Consider the following 17,112-nt stretch of genomic DNA (forward strand, 5'->3'; position numbering starts at 1 on the left):
GTGAAGGACTAAAATTTCGACTTCTTAATCATGTGTTTGTTTGATCTTTTGATTTTGTTTGTGATAATATAGCTGGTTTTATTTCGGGTATAAATGTAGATTGCTTTAGGAATAAACATAAACAAAAAATTGTATTTGGATATATATATGTTTACCATGGTAAAGATTTATAAATTAAGCGCGGGTAAAGCCGCGGGTTGAGTTAGTAAATATATATATCATCTGTATAATTAGCGAATTAATTAATTATTATACAAGTCTTTGTGTTATATACAGAAGTATATAACACAAAGGCTTGTCTTGCTGTTGACTCATGTCCTACAAAGTTATGTTCTCCTAGTATTTTTTTTATTTTTTATTATTACCAAAATCTTTCAGCGAGAAATATTTTTAATTTTATATCTATTCTTGAAATCGTAAGCTATTACAATCGCATATCGAATAGAAAAAAAAACCCAAACCGAAACATGGCCATAAATAATAAAACATGAATCGATTTTATTAATGTTCGCTCATAAAAATATCGATTCAAATCGAAATCGACCCGAAACACATTAGAGACGCGTTGACAAAACATGATAAACGATACGAATAAAAATATTCATCATAAAATCATTATAAATTTTAGTAAAAAATATCGATATTTTTATTTTCTTTCGAATAGCGTCGTTAGCCACACTCGACGATTCTGTGTTGGCGATTCAATAACTAGAACCTTTAAATTAATGACAACAAGGAAGTGAACCTTATTATATTTTTTACATAATTTACTATAACGCTTAAACATAATTTGATTAATACCGAAATCACTTCTAAACGTAGTTTAGCGGTTGTTTATTCAAACAGTGATTTATCTCTTTCTGTCATTCGACTTTTGACATTCGAAAGAAGAAGACACAGAATTGTTACCAAAATTTATAGACAAAACAATCTGTTTTATCGTGTGCTCGCTCGGTGCGCAGGGTTCACGATAATATTTTATTCTAAAATTCATAAAAAAGTTAACAAACCTCATGAAATTGAAGTATCCGAAAACTATTTATTCGGGATTCTATCTCGGGATCTGCGGCCTCGTATCTAGTCACTAGACCAATGCCTAAGTGGACATATCATATAGGCGAAATAACTAACCTAAAACGAGATCCCCGAAACCGTATGTACTGTAGAGTTTGAATTTAGCATAGATGCTCCATGTGCGACACACAACTCCCTAAGAATTTTGAAAATGGAATATGGGTAAATGCGCGTGAAATCTACTTACAAGAAGTCGGAACGGGTAGCTGGTTATCTATACACGAAAATTTTAACAAAACAATTTAAAGGTTGACCACTCTGTAATAGAAACGTCACCGCCCACCGTCACTGTCAATTCGCCATCCACCATGGGAACTAAGATGTTACGTCCCTTGTACGTGTACTTAACTTAACTTACCATTGAACTCAATACACAACAATACAAGTGAATACTGTTGAGCTGTAAAATTCATGATCGTGGGTAGGTACCACCTAAGTACCCACACAGACGGGCTTGCACACAGTTCTACCTGACACGAAGTAAACCTATCATATAGTTACTGAATTTTATATTTACTTGAACACATGAGCAAATGGATCACGTCATACAATAATATATGTATGTCAATGAATATTTTGAAAAAAGGCGAAAATTGTTTCTTAGTCACCCCTAAGTTGAACTATATATGAAAAATATATAAATAATACAAAATTAACGAAATATAAATCAAATCAAACACCGATAACAATCATTCATTATTCACAAATGACTTTTTGCTCAAAAATTTATGATGCTCACTGTTTATTTAAATAATAATAATTACTTACATTACGATATTAGAATAAAAACATAGTAATTAGTCATCAATACTGTTTATTTTATTCGAATGTGTTTGCCTCTTGGCCTTCATGTGCGCCATAAATATTGTCCAGACAAAACTAGCAAGACTCACGAATACAATTCTATTCTTCTCAGACACGAAATAAAAGTTAACCGTCTGAACTGTCGGCCAAAATATCGCACCCACCTTGTATGTCGGCCAAAATTTCTCCTTAACCTCGTTGACGCAGACCTTAAATGGTTTCATCTCTAGAAGACTCATCCCGAAGAAAAAATAAGCCATCGCTACTGGTGAGTACGTGACTTGTTCTATAACCGCTCTGGTCACGGCTGTCCTTAAATTTTTCCGCCTAAAGAACCTGCCGCTATACTTCATCCATCCGTAGAAAACTGGCGCCATGAAAAATGTACCGAATATACCGAAACGACCAGCTCTGAGCCAATCAGCGTTTTCAATCGTTGTACCATTTTCGATGTACTCCTGAACTATGCTGCACGTGGGCCAAATCACAGCGTAGGATACCATACCACGGACGAGTGGAAATTGCAAAGGTAACTTACGAAATTTTGTTAATATACTGTTCATTTTTTTAGTGCGTTTATTTTTCTTTCCGCTTATTGTAGCCACAGAGTTCAGTGTGTATTTAAGACATTAATACGCACATTCAAGTGCTTAGTTTTGACCATTTAGAGCCATTGGTGTTACTTTTTTTTTATTTATTTTTTCTTCTCGTATGGCCTACGCTATAATTTTAATACATGCCTGTCAAATATTTTGACAGTGTCACGTCTGACGTAGATATGAAGAAAAATTGTTGACCATAGTTTAAGGTTTAATATACTTATGTATTATGTTGTAGTCTAGTAGAAATTATCTGACCAACGGCGTTTTAAAACCGTAACAGTGTAACGTTCGGTTAGATGGGGAATGATACTTGAAGGATTTTTTTAATAACTTTAAATACAAATGAATATATATACCAGCACTTGCGCTAATTATTTAGCCCATAAACATTTAGAAGACACTCATTGTGAAATAAGTAGTTTTCTAAAGGAAAGTGTTTCACATCAAATTGAGAAATGGCATTCAAAGAAAATTATGATAATATTACAAATAATTATAATAATCTTTTTCCTACGGCTACTTTTGTATGAAATCTAATACGGTTTTTATTATAAGAATAATTATCGGTCATTATAACGTTTATAGGTACATAAATATATTTAATCCTAAGGAATATTTACCGAGTTGAACTTTATGGTCTATAATTATAACTAAAACGTGACACATTATTATCTATTAGTAATCATATCGAAACATCTGGCCACCCATAGAGACGGTCACTAAGAACAATCGACTTATTCGATTAGTTTACTCGAATGAATCGATTCGGTGATCCGCCTTTGCGATATAATGCAATGAATCGTCATTTATTCACCATGACTGGTAGATATTATGCTTCTTCATGATTAGTCAATTATGGAACAATTAATGAGATACGAATTTTTGTATTTTTGTTATATTTACCTTTCCAATTCTCTATCATTGATTTTTTTTTTTATTTATATTAGTCTGTTTACGAAATTTGATAAATGTGGGAAGAAAAGTTAAAAATTTGAAACTTGTACTTCAAAACTAACGAGCATTACATTTTTGTATTATTATTTTATAAATAATAATAACCAACAAGCTGTTATAAATAGTTAATGCACTGTAGTGACATCTATAGTCATTTTTATGAACGTTAAATAGATTGTACAGCTATCTGTGAACTTATTTATAACACTTTTAAATTTTCAGCGCCATCTGTGATAAACAGTTACAACTAAAGAGTCAGTTATAAAAAGTTCTACAATAATACTTGGACTGGTGGTTTAACTACTCACCACTAGATGACAGTAGTATCCTTATTTAAAGTAAAAGTTTTAAAGGGGAATAAAAATGTTATGTTTTCGTCCTGCCGTTTTCGTTCGTATCGTTTAAACTTGTCTAAAAACATTATATTAATTAATTTCTGTCCTTATCATGCCATGGCAACATACTTTTTTTATTTAATAAAACTATGATTTTCGTTTGTTTTTTTTTCCTTTAACTGCGTAACTATAGTATACTAATGGAGATCCATAAGATTTTTGTAGATTTTTTTAAAATTATTTAGGTATATTTTTAAGTATCAAGACTTAATAACTAGAACTTTTATATTCATTTATTTACAATTTTGTCAAAGGTATATTTTTGATTGATTGCATTGTCCACATAATGGTTTTTCGCAAATATCACACATTTTATTGGATTTATTCTTACAAGCCTTATTTAGAGCCGAGATGGCCCAGTGGTTAGAACGCGTGCATCTTAACCGATGATTTCGGGTTCAAACCCAGGCTGGTACCACTGAATTTTCATGTGCTTAATTTGTGTTTATAATTCATCTCGTGCTCGGCAGTGAAGGAATACATCGTGAGGAAACCTGCATGTGTCTGATTTCAACGAAATTCTGCCACATGTGTATTCCGCCAACCCGCATTGAAGCAGCGTGGTGGAATATGCTCCAAACCTTCTCCTCAAAGGGAGAGGAGTCCTTTAGCCTAATACTAAGAAATTTACAGGCTGCTATTGCTAAAAAAAAATCTTGCAATTAGAAGTAGAACAGTGGCATCTTTTTATAGTAGCTACGGCTGACCGCCTCGGTATTGCTGCTTGTATTGAACCAATGGTAGAAGAGTCCTCCGACATATTGCTGAGTTCTAAAGCTAGCTGGAGTGTAAAATCTCTTCTACGCACTTTGTTGTTTGTCACTTCTTGATATAAAATCCATGCATTTATAACAGCAAGGTCTAATATATTATAAAAAATTTTACTGGCCATCTTCTCGATGCTGCTTTGACGCTGTATTTTCGCGAATCCCACGCACTTGGCTCCTTCGTCCTCTTCCTAAATGATCGTTGACGTTGTACAGTAGCTGAAAAGACAACGAAAAATATTTAAATGTAATTGTATAATATATCAAATCATATACGTTGGTAATTCTAGTAATCGATAGATGCAAATATTCTTATCAAATAAGTAAAGAAAAGAGATAATAATTACCCAGTTGCATGTTGTCATTTGAGTCGTCACTGCTTGAAGAACTCGTTTCGGATGGTATTATCTCTTCTTCTGAATCGCATTTAGTTTCCACATCCTCGCCCTCACCGTCTGACTGATCCTCAGGCAATGATTGTAACGATAATAATATTTGATGGTCGCTCAGGCTAGACATTGTAAAATAACTAAATAGCGCTGTTTGCTGCACGAAAGTAACAGTTGGTATGATTCTATACAATTAGTTTCGCATGTAACATCCACAGCTACAAACGAATAATGTAAATATTACGACCTACCTTCAAATAGATACTGTTTATCTTAATAAATGCCGCTTGGGTCAAATGACCCGGCGCCGTCTTTGTAGGTAAATGTTATGTTTATTTAATTCAGGATTATAATATAACAATACATTGAAATATAAACTATTTCATTAAAAATCACGGGAGGACGTAGCATCAAAATTGATAGTTTTGAAATTATCGAACGATAAACTTCAAAATGGATCAAAAGACCCCTGCCCATCTTTCTAGTGTTAAAAACTATATTATTACAGAACAAATTAATGTTTTAATGATAATCCCGCCTTTTCTAAAGATCACAAACATATTTGCAATCAAATTCTCATTGCACATATTAAATACATTGTTATTATGACGTGGGGTCATTTGACCCCTAGCCGTCTTTCTTGTTAAGAGTATTTTGCCGTCTTTCTAGTGTTAATATTAAGACGTTTTTTACTATTTTACTTTAGTAATTATTAATACGTTAAAATGGCAAAACGATTTTATATGATTCTAGTAGAAATATTAATAATAGGTATATAATACCTAATATATTTCTACTAAAGTGGAAGTTCTACAGTGGAAGAAACAAAAGCATCTATTTTGTATATAAAGTATAGCTGCAAATAAAATACAGAGTAAACACAGAATCTTAGGTTAAAACAGCTAATGCTAGCCTCAAACCTTTGAGGGACAGTAAACGACTGTAGGCGGCGTAAGTAATTGGACTTACAAGTACCCTGGACACAAGGATCGTAACAACATAGTTCCGAAAGTTGTTGTCGCATTGGCGATGTAAGGAATGGTTAATTTTTGTAACAGCGCCAGTGTCTATGGGCGGCGGTGACCTCTACCATCAGGTGCACCGTTTGCTCATACTATAAAAAATAAATCTTCGTCTATTCCAAAACAAAAGTTATCTAATAGAGTCCTCCAGGAAGTATAATAAAATATGACCCAAAGCCCATTTGATTCCCAAAAACAATAAAACCGACTTAAAACAAATCATCAGTCGGAATTGGTTTCTATTCATGATCTCTCTAATTTTTTTACAATAGTGCGTGTTCCTTCCGCAGTAACATGACACGCGCAGCTTGTGACCGGCGCGGGCGCAGACGCGGTGCAAATATTTAGAAAAACTCTATAGAATTTGATACAAGATGTATTTCTGTCTTCATTGAAACTTTAAAACAATAAAATCAAAATGTATCCCATTTGAGTCCCGTATCCCAGTGAGTGAGAGAGCTAGGAAGCTTTCGAGTTCAAATTTGAGTCGAACAAATATTGAGTTTACTCTTTAACAAAAAAATTTACAATGCACAAAAACGAAAGTTGGAACCTTCTAGTGAGCGTAATATAATGCATATCATAATTTAAAGCTACGCAAATCTGATCTAAGAATCTCACTAAATAGCCGTTACTTTTTTATTTCAATCTAATTCCATCAAAAAGGTTTTAGTTCTGTCTCATATACTAGGTTGCCAGTTTAATTTATATTTGTTAAGTATCAAAATATAATTATTATCATAACTAATACGTATTATTTACGCAAAGTGATTTATTTATTTGATAGTTTGTTTGTTTGTTACACTTCCACGTCATAACTCAACCGATCATTAAAATTTTGCTTACACGTTGCCCGGAGTGCAGAAAATAACAAAGATTACCTAGCACCCCCCTCCTTACATACACACACACACACACACACACACACACATACAACGTTTACTAAAATATCTAAATATAAATAAATTATTTATTCCCCGACTATGGTATTGGATTTCAGACGTTATGTGTCTGTTAGTTTGGATTGGCCGATTATTTATTTATTCTACTTTTTTTTAAATATTATAAACGTTTTTAATAAAACCCAACAAAATCTGCGACCGATGCTACATCTATAACATGTCAATAATTCGACACTTAAAAAGGTTTAAAGATCGTAAACTTGCAATTTTATTACGTCATTGACAACTTATACCCTAAAAAAAAACGGAGTTCGATTTTTAAATACTCAAAATTCAATTACTAGCACTTAAAGATATTGTGCTATAAATTATACTTAACGACTTGTTAAAACGGCTCACTGATCGACGACTCCGAAATTCGAGCGTTTTCTCATTAAAATAAAGATTTTATTATTCATCAAAACATTCTTAGGAACCTTAAAGTTATTTATTATGTTTACTAAATATACTAAAATTAATTTAGTTTTGAACTACCAAAAAGTACCTTTAAAGTTAATCAAACCATATATTTACGTACTTCGTGCGATTTGCTAAAACTCAGAGCTGTGTTAAAATTTCTTCTAACTCAACTAAAACTCAGCTAAAATTTCTTCATTAATATGTCTTTATTTCCAATACAACACTATTCCAATAAAATACTTACATCCACTTTAATTTCACATCCAAAGTTTCAATAACAGTTTTGTCGATGTTCAAAACGCATTTTTTTCGCAAACCCATAATGACCATAGATTATTCAAGCTCTCGGCCAATGACTTCGCGTCATTTCGGTGTCAAATTTTTGTTTATTTAGCTTTTGTCCTCTTGTGGTTGGAATCTATGAATATATTTTCTCAATATCTACCTACTACGGAAAGATCTACCAATGAAAATAAAATCAAAAATGGTTTTTCATACATATTCATACAATCGTTACTAAAAGGCCTTTATATTTTACATGCATTTACAAAATAATTGAGTTACTTCATATAGGTATATCGCTAGACAAAAAATAAATTAAATAAGTGTACATTCAATAAGCCTTAGATAGTTTGACATAAATAGCTACCAACAGTAACACTTTAAATTTCCCACCGCTGAGCTAAGGCTTTCTCTCCTTTTGAGGAGAAGGTTTGGAGCATATTCCACCACGCTGCTCCAACGCGGATTGGTGGATACATACATATGGCAGAATTTCGTTGAAATTAAACATATGCAGGTTTCCTCGCGATATTTTCCTTCACCGCCGAGCACGAGATGAATAATAAACACAAATTAAGCACATGAAAATTCAATGGTGTTTGCCTGGGTTTGAAACCGCAATCATCGGTTAAGATGCACGCTTTCTAATCACTGGGCCATCTCGGCTACAAATAGCTACCTAATAATAATAAATTCAATTTCAAAAATGATTTGTAAAATGTTACTAGTAAGGTTTTTTATTTTATCTTCAGCGAGGGAAACATTATATAGAGTGTTTGATTAATGAAGTTTTACAGCGACTCGAAAACTTACATCATATTATGTACTTACGTGGTTGATAAGCATGTGTGTCGCGGTATTACGGAGGTGGAATGCTCTCTCTCTCTCTCTCTCCAGTCTAATCAAATTGCATCAGAAAAAATAGTGTAAGTATATAATCATCTACTTGGGCTTTGGCTATTGTCGTCCCCACTCCTAACACAAGTGATAAGCTTAAAAGTAGGGGTGAATAGGAATATTAGTAATACCTTTATTAATTTGGGGCATTGCAAATATTTAAAAAATAAATAATTCATCTTCAAGTGTGGTAAATAGGCTATTTGACTGGTTTTTAAAATCCATTTTATATTATTTAGTAGAGGTTAAGGAACCCAGTATCAGTTGTTTTTTTTTTAATTCTAGTACATATTTGCTAAAAATATCAAATTAAAAATTCCATATTTAAATAGCGCGCGAAAACGCTACTTTGACAATATGGCGCTGTAATGGGGTCGATGACGTCACTTGCCTGTATTGTAATCTGTGGCACATATAATCCACATGCAGTAGGCAAACGAGGTTAACAAGCAAGTCACGTGACAAACGTTTAAAAAAATGCATTTTTATTTATGGATATTTGAATAAATTAATTATTATTTTCAACTTTTTCTAATAAATAACCATTTTTAAACTCATAATATATCCTGATTACAATAATTGACACTTTATTCTTCGCATTGTCAAATAGCCTATTCTAGATAGTGAGTTAGTTATTGATACACGTACATCACAAATAAAACTAGAATTTTACAGAAGATAACAAACATTGCTCCTTAATTTCCCAAATAAATATTTTCCTGCTTCTATTGATAACTTTCACTGGGCCAGAAATTAAATATAACAATAATTCTTATTGAATAAATTATTAAAATCTTTATATTGTTACATATAAAAAATACAAAATTATAAAGATTTTATATGTAAGAAATTTTCAGTTATGTAAACTGATATTTACAGAGATTTTAGATTGATATTTAGAGACAGCTGTATTCAAACCTCAAGACAGAAGCCAAACAACAATTGACATCGAATTAACGCGATATCATTGGTCGAGAGCTTGAATAATCTATAATATTCATTCTGAACGTCGACAAAACTGTGAAAGAAATAAAGATATATTAATCAAACACTATTAGTACGATACATCACAGCTGAGCTATTAGTAATATGCATGGAATACGCTAAACTTATATATTTAATTATATTTTCTATTTATTTATTATTATTTTGACTTAGTCGTTTTTTGCCCAGAGGTTCGGAATTGCAATTCAACGGGGAAATGCTACTAACATTCTTGCCACCACTGCGCGTGGTATATATTTACAGTAACTATTTTTATATTTACATATATGTATTTAAGGACTTCATGTTAAAAATTCTAATTAATTTATACTACATTTTCCTTTCTTAATATCGCTGAAACTTTTGAACGCTGAATTTAAGTATTATTTAATGTCTACTGCAAAACAAATTTACGTAAGATTAGTCGATATATGTTTTTATTAAAACAACGTATAAGGCATTTTGCTTCAAAACTTTAGTTTACATTCCGTGTCGACACTTCGTAAGTGAGTGTTTAAGAAAACGTCAACAACTCATAACAATAATTCTTGAATCAAGCTTTATTTATTTATCCTTAATTATAAACATCTTATAGTATAAGGTTTTACTTGATTTTTTTTTATATAATGCGGACGAGCAAATTTGAACCTAAAGGTAAGATGTCACCTCCCATAGAAATTGACTATGTAATAAGTCAAAAATCCTCTCTCTTTACCACCAAAAATCAACGTATAGTGTATTAATCCTTGGCGATAGTATAAAGTATGTGTTATACTAATTTTGGGGTCCATGGTGCTTTAAATTAAAAATGACTTCGTTTTTAATATTTTACTTATTACAAACAACTGTTAAAGAAATCATCTAAAACTGACTTTATACTGAATCAGTATCAGCTTTTGAAGGGTGATTAACAATACATATATACAAGTTATATTTGACTAACAAATATATTAAACAATAACTATAAACAACAAAAACATCTCCCTACTCTACAATGTGTGGTATTTTTTCAGATGACCTACTTAGTATTCGTTACGGCAATAGATTAACTCCCGAAACAAAATTGAAATAACAAATGCCTGCTCATTCTTCATCCAAATCGAATGATATAGACACAATCTCTGCGATTACTTATAAAATAAATTCCACACAAATCACTTTCACGTAACGCCAGAGGAGAAAAAATATCTGCGTCAATACAATAGTCATTAGCGATAAAGATATCAAGCTCATGACAGAAATGAAATCATCCGTGTATTTAACTATTTACAATACTCCGTAAACAGCCCTAATGTCAGACAAAGACAGATAGAAAGTCAATAATATAAGTTAGAGCGAGACAGCTATAAGCACCATGGCCCCGCCCAAAGCTGCGTAAGCATCGTGGATTGGCTTCGGGCCCCAATCTCTAACACCATCAGTCTTCCATTGCGAGTCATTTCAACCACAGCTTAATTAAGCACCTTTTACTGATTAGTCATATTGTATTATGAAAGTGATTGTGCCATAGAAATGGATAACTACGAACAACACAATGAAGTCACGACGTCATACAACAACAATAGTTTAAAACATAACTTCAACGAGTGCAAAAACGATTACTACGAATATGATGTAAAACAGAAGCAAATGGAAAAAGATTTTTACGACCAGAAGAACTATCGCATGAAATTGGACGAGGCTCAACATCAGTCCAGTTTGGGCACTCCGTTCTCCGTTAAAGACATATTGAACATAAACCAGACGCCGTATTATGATCGAAACGATGCATGGAAGGCGAACGACAGACGAAATCCCGAATATGAAACTCTATACCACCAAAGTCAGTATTGCCCGGAGTATTTTAGTCAAATGTATCCTAATATCCCAATGCATAACACAGATCCTTATTGGAATCCAGAAATGTACCACGAGGCGAAGATAGAGGAGTACTATAATTATAATCCCTATTGCCATAATATATACCAACAGAATCATGAGTATCCCGAATCATCCTCTCACCACAATGGAATAGATGTGCCTGGAAAGTTGGATAATACGGATAGAGATGTACTGTCACAAATGCCGGGAGTAGGAATCAAGCCAATGGAAAAGAGTGTCCAGCAATTAGTTCCTGAACCAATATATTCGGAAACATTACAAAAGTTTCCAATTTTAGCGAAAAAACATCCAAGTAAGTGAATCGCACGTAGTATTTAATTCAAACTATTTTTTATTGTTTAGGGTTTTAGTACCTTAAACATTAAGCAAAGTATATTTAATACATTACAATTTTTTACTGCATAGGGTAATAATAATAAAGTCTTAAATGTATAAATAAGTATCTAATGAATAATTTATTTCAACAGAACCTCCATGCAATAAACAAGAACGAAAAGAAAAAAACGTGAAACGAAAACCAAGGATACTTTTTTCTCAAACACAAGTCCACGCCTTGGAAGTACGATTCAGAGCCCAACGATACTTAACAGCACCAGAGAGAGAACAGCTTGCCAAAACGTTAAACCTATCACCAACTCAAGTGAAAATCTGGTTCCAAAATCGACGGTACAAAAGCAAACGCATCAAATCACCTGAAGTTTCAACATCAACAGACGCCAAACCCATAAAAAATATAGGAAGGAAATTATATAGACCTGAGAACAGGGACTTGCCGCCTCCTTATGAAGGCTACAAGGTTGAAAACGACGTAACTGACAGCGAGAATCTGTCCTCAACAATATACTTCGACGATAGTTTAACCTACGATCACGAGACAGAGAAATATTACAGCAGACAAAGTGAAGAAAACGTCGGAACAACAGCCAGCATCGTTGATTTGTATTCGACGGATGGTAGCGTTAAGGATGAAATCTATAAGGAAACCGATTTGAAAAAGTATTTCCCTATTAGTTATGTTTGTTGATAAATTAGATGTAAGTATGTGATCATAGACTGACTGCCAAAGAGAACTATTTTGTTATTTTTATAATAGAAATTATGTGAAGCGCGCTTGTGCAATTTTAAATATATTTCGTGACTTGCTGTATGCCTTACACGTCCTAGTATTAATATTTACCGTTTTTTAAATAAATACCAAAGACTATAATGATTTTTTTTCAACCTTAAAACAGTTAAAGTGACTTTATTTAATGACAATATATTTATTTTTATTCAACAATTTATCTTTTTAATATAACACAATTCAACATATTTATGAAATAAATAGTAGAGCCGATAATACAATATATATACTTAGTATAATAGGCTATATCCTTTTATCTATGTTATAAAAAAGTTATTTATCTATCTATATAGATATTCTTTCGTTATTTCACAAATACATATATATTTTACTAACCATAAGAACCAATATATCCATCTATTCATTAGCTTTTTTATTTAATAGAGTAACAAAAAATATACAAATTCACACAGAACATATTGTCGAACGCTTTCTTTTTTTCTGGTTCAATTTGTAAAGATTCCTCTTATCTGAATTGCTACCATACCACAACTATTGAGGGTTGTGCATCAGAGACGGGCGTTTTTTTAAACGACCGATTTTCGCGTTGAAAGTTTTATTTTAAATATGATTTTATTTAATTTCCAATTTGTATAAAAATGATTACATGCTTCATTTTTATAAGAAATTTTGTTCAGAATAATATAGAATAGCTAAATACGTTAAAAGCCACGCGGCCTTCCGTGTGTGCCAAAATAACTGATATTTATCACTACCGATTCTGAATTATAGATTTATTAACATTTGATCTAGTGATATGGCTTCAATGAAATAACCTCCTTTTTCGTGTGGCAGTCAACGTGCTAAATATATATTTTGATATTAATTTGATTTAAATAACTTACCTTACTAATATATAACGGCTTAACTTTCACATTTATTCAAAATATTATTTTAAAAAAATATTTTATACTATCAAATTTTACATCTGTTTTAAACTAAACTTATATCGTAACGATTTTGTTATTACTTCAATAATTATGTTGTAGCTTTTTATAAGCTGTATGCTGTATTCAAAATAATTAACGAACACCTTAATAAATTCATTCATAAAACACAACATAAACAAAAACATTTCATAAGTTAACTGTCGAGTCAAGTCAAGTGACGCAGAATAACCTTTTGACCGCAAATAAAGCTCCCAGACAAAACTAAAAAAGAATATTTATTACATTTAGAATTGGTTTGACAAACGCGGCGTTTAAACGTTCGTCTACGCTTGTCCATCCCCTCAACCGAATACAGGCGCCGGCGCCAAGATAAGTATTGATCCTGAAACACGTGTCTTAAGAACAACCTGTAGGCTATGGGAAACTCGTCCACCTGTTCTTAAAAGCTTTACGAGGTAAGCGTGCGAGCTTTTTACGGTCATAAAAGTTTTAAAGCCGCATTATCTTTGGTACTTTAGTTTTATTATTGTTTTCATCAAGATAATATTTACTTATTTAATTAGTTTGTTAAATACAGTTCAATCCAGAAGTCGAGATGACACGGTAGCTAAAACAAGCGAATCTTAACCCAAGGTTATGGGTCCGAATCTGAACAAGCATCACTGTTTTCCCGTGCTCAATTTGTGCTTATAATTCATCTCTTCGGCGGTGAAGGAAAACATCGTGTGGAAAACAGCAGGTGTCCAATAAAATTCCGCCACTGTGAATACGCCAACCAAGTAGAGCCTTTACGGACTGTTAGTGTGAGTTTAACAATGAATAATTAAAATATATTGGTTATGGACTAAATTATAGTTGTCCAAAATATTAAATTAGTTGTTCATGACTGCAAGGTTTATTAAGCAGGTTTTCGCTTCCTTAACTTCAATTAACATTTATGAAATTTAACCAGCTATTTCATTAAAATACATTATTTACTAGTGTTGCCGAAAGTTGACATATTTACAATATTTTAACTTTATTAAGGCACGTAGAAACTAATATCAACAAAACAGAAAGTAACAAATAAATAGTAGAATTAGATTTCCTAGTTATTAGCCTAATCTCTAATCTAGCTTAGTTATTTATACGAATATCATGAATGCGAAAGTAACTCTATCTGTCTGTTGCTTTTCACGGCCAAACCACTGTACCAGTATGAATTTTGTATGACGTAAGCTTGAGCTCCAAGGAAGGACATATGCTACTTTTTTATGCCTTACACCTGACGAACAACTACTAAAACACAAGCGAACCCGCGGGGAACAACTAGTTTACTGATAATAATCTTACAAGTTCAATTACTGTATTAATTAGTAACTGTGTAAGTGACGTATGAATTAGTAAGTGACGTATGAAGGCCAGTTGATGCCTTCATACGTCTCATTTCATTTATTTAATAAATAATAACCTTTATATTATGCTTTAGCTGAACAAATAATTAAAAAAATCTGTTTAATGAAACATTCTGGAATTTAAGAAAATGTATTTTATGTATAAATAATTTTATTATTATTTCTACTTATTTTATTAAGGTGCAAGTGTGTATAGTCAAAATAGACACATACTTAATTATGAACATCGATGTGTGTGTTTATCATGATATTTGTGTGCGCGCACGTGGGTGTTTGATGTATTAATATCGGTGGTGCTTTTAAGGTTATCGCTGTGTGGAAGGTGATCTGGCCCGATAGACCGATGCCATGCAACCCGGGTGTACACACACAGGAAGTACACGTATAACGTTCCGCATTTTTTTTAAATAGATAATTAATCAATCTGTCAGATTTTTTTTAATTGGTACGTAACATGGCATTCATTCAGGAGTTTACTGCCGTAGATATTTTTATAATTTTTATTATGAAAAAGCTCATTTTCCCGGCTTACAATAAAGTCTCAAATTAGTTCTACAACCAGTCCTCTGCCCACGGTTTGCCTGGATGAGATCGCTGTTTTAGCGATAAGGCCGCCTGTTGCATTCATGCAACTTTTAAATGTTAATTCTTATCTATTATTAAGTGTTGGTGCAATAAATCATAAACAAATAAATAAAAAAAAAAAAAGTTCACTAGCAGAAACCGTCACGTTAAGAAAAAGCGTTACCATTAAAGCCCCCTCCAGGCGACCTTTTCTCGCTTTCTCTTTCTATTACATATTAAATATAACATTATTTATACTTATTTTTAAATTTATATTATTAAAATTACAAATATAAGTTGATTAACACACGGGATTTTTAATAACGGGAAATTTATGTCTTGTCATGTCTACATCTCTTCGTTATTTCATTAAATTTTGTCTGTTATTATAAAACATTATATACATATATGTTCGTATTACATTTATGAGCAACTTAGGTCTGGTGTAAAAAACAAACAATCTACTAGTTCACAACTACACCTATGTTACCAATGTCGATATTAATGTAATATTGAATTAGATATATTTTTAATCAACTGGTAGACTTATTGAATATGTTTAAAGGTTTATTCTAATAGTTAATTATCAAAAGACTACCAAAGATTATTATATATAATTATGATTTCTTTTTTTTTAGCAATCCGGATGCTAAATAAAAATTACCACCCAACTTATTTTATTTTATTTTCATTAGGACAACCAACAGTAGATACAATATCACATTCAAAATAAAAAATAAAAAATTACATTTCAAAATTATCAAGGCAAAAGTTCTACTACTTACAGGTAGTCTCATCATGCATTATCATATTACACAATGTAATTATTGAAAATATGAATTAAACATAAATAATTATTTTATTTTATTTACTTAAAAATAACACAACGTTCAAATCATAATGTATTAAAAGCCCGAAATAGTTCTTGTATAATTACAAATTAAAAAGACAGAAAACAAAGACATGCATATTATAAAGTTATATATTATATAATATTAAAGATATTGTGCACCAAAATCCCGTTCGCCTGTACTCCATTACTAAGCCCCCGTATAGTGCGCTCGTTAGCTTTTATTTGGACGCCGGACTCCTGTTCCAGATACACTACCGGCCAAGTTTATTGTGGGCAACGTATATCCATTATTAAGAAGATTTATGTTTTGTACTTTTTATTTTTAAATATATTTCTTGTACAAATTTTTACTTGCCTTTTTCCGAGGGTTCTGACTCTAAATTATATGTGATGATGATGATGCGTTATTTGAAAATGATCTCGTAGTAGTAATCTATATTGACATGCTATTATTTTACAAATATCTAAAATGTTTGTATGCGATGGCGAGGCGAAGCGACAATCAAAACCATTCAAAAGCGAGAAAATTAATGATTGCATAATACAGGGCTCGGCATCATCAGAGAAGTAATATTTAAATATAGAACATAACTTCGAATAAGTCAAAACTAAATCAATGGACGTACTATTTAATTAATTATAATCCTCTGACTATATAGCTATTGCAGGGATACTGCAGTTATAAATCAAAAATAAAATCAAAATATTCTTTATTCAAGTAGGCTCATAAAAGCACTTTTGAATCGTCATTTAACACTGTTGAATTCAATTTAAATACCACAATTTATTAAATAAATTCACGTGTATTTATTTAAAAATTAAAGAATGTTTATACATGATTTCGTCCCGCAGCGTACGCCGGGATCTTTCTCAGTG

At 31.9% G+C, this 17,112-nt stretch overlaps 2 protein-coding genes across 2 annotated transcripts; one reads left to right on the plus strand and one right to left on the minus strand.

Moving 5' to 3' along the window:
* Positions 1–1,871: 1,871 nt before the first annotated feature.
* LOC113402629 (mpv17-like protein 2) lies at positions 1,872–2,584 on the minus strand. The gene has a single exon (XM_026642919.2). The coding sequence runs from the start codon at positions 2,439–2,441 to the stop codon at positions 1,872–1,874; it is 570 nt and encodes a 189-aa protein (XP_026498704.1). The 5' UTR covers positions 2,442–2,584.
* Positions 2,585–10,971: 8,387 nt separating this feature from the next.
* On the plus strand, positions 10,972–12,594 carry LOC113402652 (homeobox protein Hox-A4a-like). The gene is made up of 2 exons (XM_026642954.2): positions 10,972–11,704; positions 11,880–12,594. Exons 1-2 carry the CDS (start codon positions 11,044–11,046, stop codon positions 12,434–12,436), a joined length of 1,218 nt encoding a protein of 405 aa, XP_026498739.1. The 5' UTR covers positions 10,972–11,043; the 3' UTR covers positions 12,437–12,594.
* The last annotated feature ends 4,518 nt before the right edge of the window (positions 12,595–17,112 follow it).

The sequence above is a fragment of the Vanessa tameamea genome, chromosome 24 (genome assembly GCF_037043105.1).
Source record: "Vanessa tameamea isolate UH-Manoa-2023 chromosome 24, ilVanTame1 primary haplotype, whole genome shotgun sequence".
Lineage (NCBI taxonomy): Eukaryota > Metazoa > Arthropoda > Insecta > Lepidoptera > Nymphalidae > Vanessa > Vanessa tameamea.

Bases quoted from the DNA above. Each gene is read 5' to 3' on its own strand.
- LOC113402629 (XM_026642919.2), bottom strand. From the start codon at position 2,441: ATGAACAGTATATTAACAAAATTTCGTAAGTTACCTTTGCAATTTCCA.
- LOC113402652 (XM_026642954.2), top strand. From the start codon at position 11,044: ATGGATAACTACGAACAACACAATGAAGTCACGACGTCATACAACAAC. The intron at 11,705-11,879 runs GTAAGTGAATCG...TTATTTCAACAG, and splicing joins TTTAGCGAAAAAACATCCAA to AACCTCCATGCAATAAACAA.